This window comes from Eleutherodactylus coqui, chromosome 8, assembly GCF_035609145.1.
Source record: "Eleutherodactylus coqui strain aEleCoq1 chromosome 8, aEleCoq1.hap1, whole genome shotgun sequence".
NCBI lineage: Eukaryota > Metazoa > Chordata > Amphibia > Anura > Eleutherodactylidae > Eleutherodactylus > Eleutherodactylus coqui.
The window spans coordinates 87,478,964-87,492,318 of record NC_089844.1 but is presented as its reverse complement, the minus strand read 5'-3'; the positions used below and the strand labels follow the sequence as shown (position 1 = coordinate 87,492,318).

The 13,355-nt window shown below is 44.9% G+C and overlaps 1 protein-coding gene across 4 annotated transcripts in view; it reads left to right on the top strand.

The window, feature by feature from the left end:
• Positions 1-13,355, top strand: part of TANC1 (tetratricopeptide repeat, ankyrin repeat and coiled-coil containing 1) — a 212,609-nt gene that overhangs the window by 107,827 nt on the left and 91,427 nt on the right. For all 4 annotated transcript variants that reach the window (XM_066575989.1, XM_066575991.1, XM_066575988.1 and 1 more), the window contains exons 4-5: positions 7,481-7,585; positions 11,732-11,862. In XM_066575989.1, coding sequence (XP_066432086.1) covers positions 7,481-7,585; positions 11,732-11,862 — 236 coding nt within the window. The remainder of the gene's footprint in view (positions 1-7,480; positions 7,586-11,731; positions 11,863-13,355) is intronic.

Genomic DNA, 13,355 nt, shown 5'->3' with positions numbered 1-13,355 from the left:
AGTTTTTGTATCTGTATACAGTGTTGTATGGTTCTAATTTTTGTGAGGCCTATGCATGTACTGCAAGTCTTGGCTCTCCTGATTGGTATGCTGGGTCTTTTAGTTCTAAAGCATGGCAGTCAGTATGGAAAAATTCATTATGACGTTCTTGCTGACTTGGCTCCTGTGGACGGCGGCTGTTGGGTTCTTTAGGGCAGAACTGAAACTATTTTCTATTTTATCAGAATAGAGTTGCGCAGATCTTCAAAAGAAACGAGTAAATTACTTCGCTTCGCACGGGTCTATTTTGTGTAACTGTGTGGTTAAACACTTCATTTGCCACTGATATGAAGCTCTCCTCTTTATATACTGAATCTTTCTGACTATAAGGGCTCATGCCCGCGGGAGTGACTGACTCCGTCAGCGGAATATCGCAGCGGAGTACGCCACGGCGCCCCCCAAAACCCTCCATACTTACCACTCTGGACCCTCTGTACGCGTCCTGCATGGAGGGCTGGCGCACATGCGCAGTACAGCGTGTGGCGCGCCCGCAGTGTCAGATATGCTACAATGGAAGTATGGCGTGACGGCCGGCTTCCATTGACTACAGTGGAAGCTGGCCGCGCGTATCCCACGGCATTTGGAACATGCCGTGGTTTGTCACGCGGTGAAATTCCACAGTGTGAACATAGCTTCTATTGAACCTAATAGCTCAAACAGCTGCGGGGCAATGCCGCAGATTTACGACGCACACAACGCAGCGGAAATCCGGCCATGGGCATTAGTCCTAAGGCTGGTCTCACACGATTGCATTTCAATTGTGGAATTCGCAATTGTCACCCCTGTGCACGACCTGCGATATTCCACACACATTGAAAAAAAATGGAATATTCGCATATCTGGTCAGATAAGCACATAGCGATTGCGATTTCCACAAGCGGATTTAAAATCGCAGCATGTTCTATTTTTTTTGCGGAATACGCACGGACGGCTTCCATTATAGTTATTGGAAGCCGTCCGACCCGCAGCCCATCTGCAATTAACATTGCGGATAGGCCGCGGGTACCTGCATCATTGCCTAGCAATGGTGCGGGAAGAACAAATATTTTAAAAAATACATGGGTTGCCAGTCGGGGTCAGAGCTGGATCCACTGCGGGCTCTTGCATGCGGAACCCGGATCGCCCGTGTGAGACTGGCCTAAGGGTGGTTTCACATTTGCGGCAGGGATTCGGCTTTCCTGCTTCATTCAGGGAGCCGTGAAAGGGGGAATCCCTATGGCCAACTGGCTCAGTATCTGGATGGAACCAAACAGTGCCAGACGGACCCCATTGACTATAATGGGATCCGCTTGCTTTCCACCCAGCTTTTGGGCTGCATGCGGCACTTTTTCTTCCAGTATTTTCAGCTGGATCTGAGATGAACCTCCGGCTAGAGGTTCAGACGTAGATCTGATACTGGCCTAAGGCAAATATAAAATCTTGCTGAAAAACATCTGCGCCTTATCGTCGAGAGGCAGGAAGGTCCGGTAGATCCGGAGGCTCCTGACCGCTGCCTTAATGATTCCGCAATGAATTGATCTATCATCAGAAGAACTCTGCAGCCAGACATACGTGGCTACACAGTCCTCCCTCTCCCTGCCCAATCAGTCCTCTCCAACAGATAACACTAGAGATCACTCGCACATCTTCCCCGGGGTGCGGGTTCTACCCTGTACAGGGGCGTAACTATAGAGGGTGCAGGGGATGCGATTGCACCCGGGCCCAGGAGCCTTAGGGGGGCCCATAAGGCCTCTCTACTCCATATAGGGAGCCCAGTAGTATGAATAAAGCATTATAGTTGGGGGCCCTGTTACAGATTTTGCATTGGGCCCAGAAGCTTGAAGTTGCGCCTCTGACCCTGTACACACAGGGACAGGCAATAGCAAAGACCAAAGATCTTGCAGTAGCAGCAGGACCATAGATGATGTGATCACCACTAATGTGAACAGATGTGCTTGCGCCATTGTTTTGAATGGACACCCTAGGTTTAATAGGAGCAGACTATTCACAGTTTACCCCCTTTTCTATACTAGAACCCCAGAGTTAATGCTAGGTGTATGCGAGTGCAATGTGAGGCGGAGGATCGCTACTTCCCCGAAGTGATGCAAGGCAGTTTTGATATAAAATCGCCTCACATCCACGGATAAATCACGTTAGGAAGCTCAATATCAGGCCATGAATCACGGCCAACAGTAGGTCCTAGACAGCTGAAAATGCGCCTAAACCGTTGGAAACACCTGACTTACCTGTGTGGCAAATTTTGTCAAATTTTTAGACCAAAAACCTTGGTCCAAAATAGGACGGAGGTAAAACATTTCAGCATGAATATTCACATGGGCTTTTTCTTCATTTAATAAGCATTTTTTTAAGCATGCGTGAAAAACGCACGCACAAAAGATAGAAATCGCACTTGCCATTGGTGCAGAATTTGACTAGAAATCAGCTTAGTTTCTGCAGCAGATTTCAGCAGCCACCGTGCTCCGCTCACCTCCCAATTCTTCATGCGATCACTGAGCCTTTTTTCCAGTACCTGGGGGCCTCTGGCGAGTGCCACGCTGCTGGGCAGGGGATGCCACTTCTGTAGGTGCCAAATACCTGAAGCTGCTAGATGAAGGAAGCGCTAACGGCGCAAAAAATGTGGAAGTGAGGGGAGCACTGTGGCTGCAGTGACTGTAGAAAATACCCCCTCCCCCATGTGTGAATATACACTACTGCTATATTCACACAGGTGATTGCAAATTCAAAGTTCAAAAATCAGTCTGATTTTTTAATGTGATTTTCATGCGTTTCAGCAATTTTCACCTATATTGCATGCACTTTTTACCTGCATAAAAAAAAAATTAAAAATCGCCTCCTCAATCTTTTTTATTTATGGTCACCATGCAAGTGCAATCTTTTTTTTTTTTTTTACTCAGTATATTCGCCAATTAGAAAATCGCCCATGTGAATATAACCATTTAAAGTACTTTGCTTTATTTCTGTCCGAATTCAGTCAGTTTTTTGGCACACGGAAAATCAGACGGAAAAATCGGCCGTGTGAATCTAACCTAAGTCTGAGCAACCAATGTGGAAGGACCTCATCTAATTAGGTTACACAAAGCACCATGTTAGGACCCTCTTGGCCGCCTCTCCTGTGGTCTCTGCTGGGTTTACAGGCGGCACCAGGTGCCAGTTACTGGAGCTCGAGCAACTGCAGATATTAACAAGTGGGGCAATTACATGGCCGTTATGTTCTCATAAACATTCAGAAAGGAGAACCATATGAGCAAGTCAACGAAATGAATCGCTAATTGTGTTGCCACGTTCACATTTCAGAGTTTCAAGAATTGTGCCAATGTTCTTTATGGAGTAGGCAGTGACAGACATTGCTTTGGGCAATATTTTAGAGGGTGGCGGGGGGGGGGGGGGGGGCAAGGAGATTCAGTAGGGGTTGAAGCGTACCTAAGTTTTCAAAAGCAGCCCAGGTCTTCATCTGTTGCTGCTGGTTTCCTGCAATCTACATGGAAAACTGAATTCATCGAGCTGAAGTGGGTGCAAAGTTTCCAAGCAGTGGGAGCTTGCCCAGCAATACCAAGCTTGGCCACTACAGTAAGAACGGAGCTGACCGATTCCTGCAGAATTCAATTCAGCACATGAGTGCATTAGCCTAAGCTGATCAGTAGGGAGATTCAGGCAACAGACCCCTGCCAATCTACTATTGTTGACTTATCCGGAAGATAGGCCAATAATATTTTCTAATGGGGCATCTATGGCAGGCATTATGGGAGCATATGAAGAACATGTGTGTGTCTGTGGCAGGAGCTATGGGGGCATCAGTAGCATCTGTGACACTATGAGCGTATGGTCATAGTGTATTACTCGCGCTTAATACGCTGTACCAATATCCAGTAGGCGGCTATGTTGTCGCTCACCCGAATTGCACAAAATGCACGTGCCGGAAAAATCACAGCATGTTCTATCTTGGCGCGTATTACACATGCAAATACGCCAAGATAGTACATGGCGATTGGCTGCACATGGCCAGTATGCAATGCCATTGTGTAATAGCTGCATGCTGCACGCTTATGTCTTGTAGTCAGCATGCTGCGAAATACTCTTGTGTGAGCCCGGCCTCAGAAGGTAAACTTCATTTTGAATAAACACGAGGAATGGAGCTAAAGTCCGAGTCACCCATCAAAGTCCGGCCTCTGAATCACAGCTAGAAGGGAAGAAATGGACTGCAGAATTTGGATAGCATCTAAGAACTTACAAACACGGCTTGTTATACCCCTCCTAATAGAAGAAAGTGTGATAAAGCATGTTATTAGCAGTGACAGAATGAGTGTACCGCCTACATTGTATGTTATTGGTAATAGGATGAAGTTCTGTCCTCATCCAGTAGGTGGCAGCCTTACTCGCTTTACCAGGCTGCCCATACAGGAAGACTGTCTTTTGTGCTCTATTTAATTGCTTCCAGTGATTGTTTCACATTCCTGTCCTTCCACCACATGATGCAACTTATAGCAAACTTTTAACCATTTCATTAGCGGGCTGATGCAGCTGCACTTCCGTAAGGCATTATTTCCTATTTTCCATTAACTGTTTATTATATAATTGACAAGTTGAAGACATGTTTTTAGTACATTTATATATTATTTGTAAATTACATTTTATGGAAGTGTTTTGTGTTCGAGAGAATCGGAAGCTTTGCCCTTTCAGAAATGTTCTTAGTAATTCGGTAAATGTGGGAGTTCTTATGCTATATACTCTTTAGATGTAAACATTTTATTTAGCACTATATGCATTGCAGTCACTGGGTGATCAGTCACTGTAAATACTACTATATTACATGTAGCATAAATAGGATTCAAAATCTGATGTTCAGAGTATACGCCATATCTAGGAAGTCCCCCCTGCCACCACTGTGCATGAAGTGCAGCTCATTAACAATTGTGTTAATTATATACCTCCTGTATAGACAGCTTTCAGTAAGTCTCATATATATTTATATATACTGATGAGGTCTTCTATAACGGGTTCATATACTGGTTGAGTTCTGATGATGCAGATATCGCACTGCGGCTGGTTTGCATGTAGCACTGTTATAATCCTGAGCCTCCTGCCCTTGCCTACTCTTCAGGGTGTATTCTCATGGGCGAGTTTCCCACGCGAGTTCTGTCCGATTCCGAGATGAACACGTTTATTTGAAAAGGTCAATTTACACAAGCAATTTTTCCAAGTTCTCCACATGTCCTATTTTTGGGCACTTCTTGATTAAAAATCGCCCATATGAAAAAAAAAGTATCGAACTGGCATGCCACGCGAGCAGCATGAGTATGATCCGTTTTTAAGGCATGTTACAGGCCTTTTCACACCAGGGTTTTGCTTTCCGTCTAGCTGTTCCATCGTGGGAACGGCAAATGTAAAGAAAACACTTGTTTTCCAGCTCATAGTCATGCACTGAAGCTGGAGACCTTCTGTTTTAACCTGTTTCTGGATTTTCGGCCTTAATTCCATTTTTAATGTTCGTTTCTAGCCGTTTGGCGGCTCCCACAACAGAGCAGCTAGACAGAAACAAAAAATGTTAGTGTGAACTCCGCCTGCTATTGGACCACGTGATTTGTTTTTTTAAATCATGAGAAAAACTGATGTAAATGTGATGCAATCTGTTTAATTTGGGGGCAAAAACACACCGTACATTTAGTAAAATTGCACATAAAACCGTTTTTCATTGACCTACATTGTACTCTCCCAAGTGAATACAGCTATCTAGATAATATCAGTTGCTGGGTTACTGGACAGTTCTAGCATTGTGCGGAGATGTGAATGAGCCTCCGTGCGCCACTTCAGGACACCTTTTATATAAAGTGTAGCAGCTTGTTATGGGGAATCCGGGGAGCTGTGCTTCATAATTACCAGGCACCCTGTTTCTGCAAAGATGTGACTCTTTTCAGAAGGCTGTCTTCGCTCGCTCTCCACACGGCTGAGAATTTCGTGGAGATTTGTGCATTGCGAACTAGGTACATGCGTGTGCAATGCAATGTTTTCCATTGAAAATCATCTTTCGCCATGGTTGTCAGCCGCGCCAGAGGATCGCTACTTCAGCGAAGTGATGCAAGACTGTTTTAATGCAAAAACGCTTCACATCCACGAGAAAATCACACATTGGCGAGCACAATAATGGCCCGATACTGCACACGCCGTGTGAAATTAGCCTTAGGCCCAATGCACACAGGTGTATTTACATTGCGGAATCTGGGACAGGTGTTCACCTCTGGATTCTGCAGCAAATACTGCCCATAGACATGCTATAGAAAATCACTTTATCCTGTCCACGATCGGAAATCAATAGTGATTTTCCGCTTGTGGAGGAAAAATCGCAAAATTCCGGCGCGGATACCGCACAGACAGCTTCTATTGTAGCCCACGGAAACCGTCTGATCTGCAGAATCAGTGTCTTTGCCCAGCAACGCCGCAGAATCATCTTTACTGCGCATGTGCGCTGACTGCAGACAGATACACAGGGGTCACTGGCCTAGCATCGGGTCGGGTTCCGCTGCGGAATCCTACATACGGAATCTGACCTGGCCGTGTGCATTTGGCCTTAGGCTGCTCTCGCACATGCGCTTTTTACTGCGATTATCGTGGCGTTTTGCGGTACAACACTCCCATTGATTTCAGTGGGGCCTCGCAGACCTGCGCTTGTTAGAAAGCACTGTGATTTTCAAGCGCCATCTTCTCTATTTTGGCGCACTTTCACACTTTTTTAGCACCTCATTACCCATTAGAGTGAAGGGGTGCATTAAACGCTGTAGAACGCGTAAATCTACGTTCTAAAATGCACATAAAAATCGCTGTAAAGTGCTGCGATCAAAATTGCGGCGTTCTACCGTCTGTGTGTGAACGTGGCCATAGGGATGAATGGGAAACAAGCACACAGCTGAGTGAGTCATCACACTGTGTGTGCGGCAGCTTTGCGGGGACACGGCAGAGGAATGGGTGCCCAGATGAGTATGAAATACCGCTCCCCGTTCCCACACCTTTGATCACCATAGTGTAGTTTAAATGGCACAAAGGTGCTGACAGGTTCCCTTTAAACTCCAACTCCTGTCCTGAGCCTAGTGGGACTTTTCTCCTTAGGACCCCCATCATCAGGTCACTGATACAGAAAGTCCCAGCACTCTCTGGGAGGACAAGTTACCGTCCTTTTGCCCTTTCCTGGAATGCATCCATTCTCCGCATTGGGACGGCTAAGTAACTGCTTGTCATCTTCCTGGGCACGTTCACATAGCAGGGATGACTGCGGGTGCCGCCTGTAGACAGTTTGGAGCTGTCAGCGGACGGTGATGGTGCTTCCTCCTTTCCAGAGGGTTTTTTTCATGCTAAGCTTAATCTGACTGTGAGAACTGAGGCAGCGCGTCATGAAGCTCTCACACATCCCATCTGGGAAGAATAAGACATGCCCAAACCTTATTCATTGCAGGGCCAATGAGGAAGCCCAAGTATGTTGAGAGTCCGCGAGTGCCAGGAGATGCAGCTGTAATGCCATTGAGAAAAGTCTCAGAGTTGCCGGACTCCAACCAGAATGGTGAGTGTCCTCCTGTCTTTTATCTCTCTTTTTCATCTTTAGCTTTTAAGAAGAAACTTCTGTCCAGGAAGAGTTCGGCAAAACTTTTCCATGAATGGAAGCGCTAGCAATGCAGCTTTAAACAAGAGGCATTGTTAGACTTGACAGCCGTCTTCTATCTGGGAGCTTTGCAGCAATGAAAGGGTGTGAGAAGGCTGGCAGGTTAGACATGGCTTCTTTGTTTAATTCAATACACAATATCCATGTTTTATTTGGCTCCGTTGACACCTCAACCTGCAAACCCCATGCATTGTAAACTGTGAGAAAAACTTGATTTTCCTGTCAGTGCAGGGAGGCAGTGAAGGGATTAAGTTACCCTCTTGCTATAAAGCAGTTTGCCACGGTTGTATTAACCAATTTAGCCCGCTTCAGCTCTGCCCGGGCATTAATGTCCTTACCAGCTGTTGCTGCAAATGTCTCAGAAGGGGTTAATTTGGAGAGGTTTAACCATTACAAGGCTGGCATGGAAAGCGTGGTAGGGAAAAGGTTAACTTTTAATATGGATCAGACTCCAAGCAAAGTTTGGCACAGCTCAGTGGTATTGCCCGGGAACTGCCTAACAACTTAACCTTGGCAACTGAAGTAATAAGGAAATTCTTGCTTTCCTCCAAGCTGTTGGCATTGGGAGCAGGGAGGGGGTTAACTAAGCTTCCTGTCCTCTAGAGACAGCTGCTATCTTCTCTGTAGGGCAGGGGAGGGAGCTGTGGGAAATCTCTGCCTCCAGGACACCAGGGGTTAATGTGGGCATTCAAGGCTGAGATCATGAAAGGCAACGTTAAAGTGGCATAAATTAGATTGTTTTTTTGATTTCCCACAGACTTTTTTTTAGGGTAAAATAAGAACATGTCAGCAGATGTCACCGTCAGAGAGGAGGCATTTATCTCCAGTCAGATTGTATTATCATTGATCTGTATTATTAGGAAAAGGTTAATTTGCATAAATATTAGTAATTGCCGTTGACTTTTTGTTGCATTGTGCAAGTGCTCCTTGCTTTATCCATAAACAGCGCCACATCTGTCAAAGGTTGTGTGTGGTATTGCAGCCCAGCCCCATTCACCTCGGGGAAGGTGAGCTGCAGTAACAAACACAACCTGAGGACGGAGGTGGAGCCGTTTTTTTTTCTTTTTTTTTTTTTTTAATAGACAGCATTTTTTTTTTGTTAACCCCGTACAACCCATTTAATATTTGAAGATTGAGTAAATGATTATTTAGAAGAATCCTTTTTTTTTGGGATTGTAGTGTCAATTGTTAAGATTATGATGCTAATTATTATGTGCAGGGTAGTATGTGCTGGAAACACACAACCTGCATGGCTAATGTACTGGATTGTTCACTTCACCATTAAACAATTTTCTGTTCACTTGTGGGGGCTAATTTAGCAAAAATGCCAACAGGAAGTGCAGCCATATTGGTTGTCACCTTTGAGTCGCCTTCTCAGAAATTGAGGATAAGCGGTTATTTTGCAGCATGTTCAGTAAATATGATCAGCAAATTAAAGGGGTTGTCCAAGATGTGTTTTTCTAATGTAAAACTATGTCCCCTGTACAACAAAATAACAAGCAGACATATACTTATATCTTACCACTTCCTGCATCTCCCGGTCCGCTCGCTACCTAGTCCTCCATTCCCTATGTATGTTTACATGCGGCAGCCAGCCCGGGTGCCAGACGCCACAGACTGCTGCAGCCAATGACAGAGCTCAGTGATCGAGTACTGATCTGTCATTGGCTAAAGTGACAGCTCATAAACGGGCTGCTGTAGCCTATAAACATTATGTCACTGGGGAAACCTGAGTTGCGGGGAGCCGATACAGGTGAATATATTGCTGTTTCTTATTTTGTTGCATGGGGAACATAGTTTTTCATAAAATACCCCTTTAAAAGGATTGTCTAATGAAGATGTATTCTGTCTATATACCCTACTAGAATAATCTGTACATCCTAGTGCGGGATCTACTGCTTGGGAACCCTCTCTGTGAGCCACACCAGAAAGCTGTTCTGTACAGGTGGCTCCAGGTTTTGCGGGCTCAAGCCATCGCCGCTCTACAAGGATGGCCATTTATCTGAACGGCTGCCATTTAATACCATGGGTGGCCAATGCTTTCTCTGGCAAAATCAGCTGTTTGAAGAGAGCCGGAACTGGGGATCAGCTGACCACCCTGGGAGGCTGCGTTCTGATGTCTGTAATGAGACAACCTGTGTAAGGACTCATGTACTCTACAGAGCTGGGAGATCATTACATCAGTGACGTGCTTTTAGGGTGCATTCACCCGCTGTGGTCAAATTGTATTTTTTGCAGCCATTACTGCAAAATTGCACAATTTTTAATGTAGAGTTGCAGCTAAATCGTGACATTTTGATGTGATTTTACAGTAATTGCTGAAAAAAGACAGGATTTGACTTCAGTTGGACAGACTGGTCTACTTAAAAACCCATCTATAGTTCTGCGTCCAAGAACCAAATCTAGTCTTAAAGCGCCATGTGTGGGAAACATGACTGGCTGGCCATCCCTATAGATACAGCATAACCTCTATATTTTTGAATAATACTACCTGTTACTGTTCAACTGGGCCAGGAATTATCTGACTCTCATCCAGTCTTTCTTTTTCTATTGCTTCCCACCTCAACAGCTACTAGTGTTCAGAATCCACTCTCCACTCCTTCCAATCCCATGTCTGACCTCGTCCAACCTTGAGATTGCCCAACATATTTCTAACGCTGTGTACAAGTTAGGTCCGACGTCGGATCTCTCTTCTGCATAGTGTTATATATGCTTATATAATATATTAACTCATGTTTAATTTTCAAAAAAGTGTTAATGAAATCATCATGACAGGTCATTTTCATGTGTTTACGAGTAATTCCAAGGAATCCACAACGGGCGCTTTCCCACCCAAAATAAATAGTATGTAGGGGGCAGGGAAATTGGGTTGGAAAGGGTGAAGGGTTGTCTCACAAGTTTTATCTGCCATGCAGACACCCCAGCTGAGGCTCAATTCTGAAATGAATGGCAGTGGGTAGTCACGCACCTGCACCAATACTCCATTCACTTCTATGAAACCTCCAGAGACCTCTGCGGTCTCCGGAGGTCCCATTGAAGTGAATGGAGTAGTGGTGCGCATGTACGGCCACCCTCTACCATTCAGTTTGGGGTGTCTGCATGACAGGTAATACCTGTTGAGACAACACCTTTAAAAGGACATTGGTTGTGTAGTTCAGCACAGTTCATTGTTCCCCGTTATCAGCCTTTTCAGAAAGACTAACAGTCATCACTGAGTATATAGGTAGGAAGTTAAGAAAAATGTCTGCCCCCATGATCACTCCTCCCCAAATCTCCATTTCTGAGAACCTCCTGAAACATTTACATGTACTTACAGACGTGTGAATATCAGGTGTTGTTTTTACATTTATTTTAGTTTTTTACCACCATCCCTCAGCAAAGAACATGTCTGGCACCCGGTCCAGCTACTTATGCTTCCTCTCCCCAACCTATGGATGCATATTTAGTGGAAACTTCAGCTAACTTGTCAGACCTCTTTAATCTCTGCACAATAAATACGAAATGACGGCTGGTGACAAGCCCGTGCTGTCTCACTTTGCTTGTGGCTGCTTTGAAGTCCTCATTTTGAGGGTTAATTAATTTGCTATTGTAAGCCAGGGTTCACGCCAGCATCCACAGATCTGACAGGAGGTTGGACGTAATTGGAATGAAGCTATTGAATAGTTATATGGGGAGCAGGCCCAAACAGCATTGACAATGAGGCTGCCCCGATTCCTGTAGGAGCATCGGACCCCATGCTATCCGCTAATAGGTCTTTTTCAGTAGACGTACAGTACACGAAAGCCTATAGTTCCTTGGAAAACCTTTGCCTACTTAGTATGCAAAAGCTTAGAGTTCAGATGTTAACATGGATGCTCTTATGTTCTCTGAGGTTGTAGTGTATCTTTAGTTTCTTTGTGGCTTGATCTTGATGTTCATTTGATGCCCCAATTGAAATACGGTCTACAAAAACGAATGTGAATCCCACCTTCATTTCCAGCCATATAACTAAGTCATCTCCTTGAGAAGATCTCAAATTTATCTTCTGTTTTCATGTTCTTCATCTAGAAGCAGCTCTGGACAAAAACTCAGGTTGTTCTCCTGCCGCTCAGGAGCTCATGACGAGACTGGGATTCTTGTTGGGTGAAGGAATTCCAAACTCTGCTCGAGTATCCATGGACGAGAAGAATGAAACTATGGTAAGTGGGACACTCAACCCTCATTACTTATAGTGACCCAGTGATAATGACTTGAACTTCTTCCATCTTATGTCACGAATGACATGCTTTATGAAACTCTTTTGCTATGGTCTATTGCTATATGTTGGGCTGCACAAGACTTTATTAATGAATCGGCCCTGTGATGGAGTACCGCACTTTTTGATGTAGTGCTCCCTTTTCCTGGGCCATTTACATTCTCCTATAATGAAGCCGGTCCTGGTATTCATCAAAGCATCGGAACTGCATTGTTGCTTCCAGGGTTTTTTAATATCTGCGCTTCGTATGGCATCATCTCTGAAGTCCCCTTGTCCCGTCTCTATTCTCCTTGGTGCAAAGCAGGATTTCAATAAACTGAGTACTATGAGATAAACTAGTTTCTAGAGAAATTCTGCCTGTTTTTAAGGCGGTGTCCTCCTAGAAACTAGTCAGCAGTCGTACCTGGCTACTTTTTAGGATTGAAAATAAGGCATTTCCTATTTACCCCAGTAATGGTGCCTCTCTTGTCCATGAATGCAACTACACTACAATACCAGATGCAGCCATGAAGAAGAGTGGTGGTGTTTGTGGAAGAAGAGCAGAGTATAAGGCTGTCTATAATTAGCTGCATACGAGTGCAATATAGACAGTTTCAAATGTCCTGACCTGATTGTGAGTCCAATGACCCAAACTGTTGGCACCATAAATCCGCATGATGCCATCAGTCTAACCCATGTGGAGACCTCTGGAAGATGGACATGTAGTAATAGCCCATAGCAAAAGAGTTTCATAAAGGTGCTTGCCCCAGGGGAAGGCAAGGAAGCCAATTACAAGAGGGAGAGGTTTTCACAAACAGAACACACAGCGATTCTCTGCATCTTAGTCGGGTAGTGTAGAATGAATGTTGTTGATGGCCAGTGTCATTTCCTTCGGCCGATAGGAGGACAATGCGAAACTTGCAGAAAGGGGAAAGGGACTTGTTATTTGTGTAGCGCCAACCAATCCGCAGCACTTTCAGGTAATTTATTTATACTCCTGTTACCAACATCGGAAGGATGGAAAGCTGAGTGAACCTTGAGCCTGCTACCTGAATCATGTAGGAATTGAACTTGCAACCATCAGGTTGTGAGCGAGAGCTTAGGACTACATACTGCTGCTTTAACACTCTGTGCCACACGAGGCCCAGAAGCAACCTAGCGCTTACTCCAGGCACCCAAGCTCTCCCTATTATTACAAAGACCTACACAAAGCATTTTGGCCAATGAACGATTTCTCTAGGAGCTCTATTCGCCACCAATGCTGCATCACACTACACTGTCTTCCAGTACAACATACATTATATTGTGCCTTGAGGTCCATCCCTTCTATGTCCTACACTACCAGGACCACTCCACAGCAACAACCTGAGGTAATAAATTGGATAAGAACAGTTACATAAGATGGATTGTGAATCGCAACTGTGAACTTTAAGGGGGTCCACATGAGCCCTCTTAGAC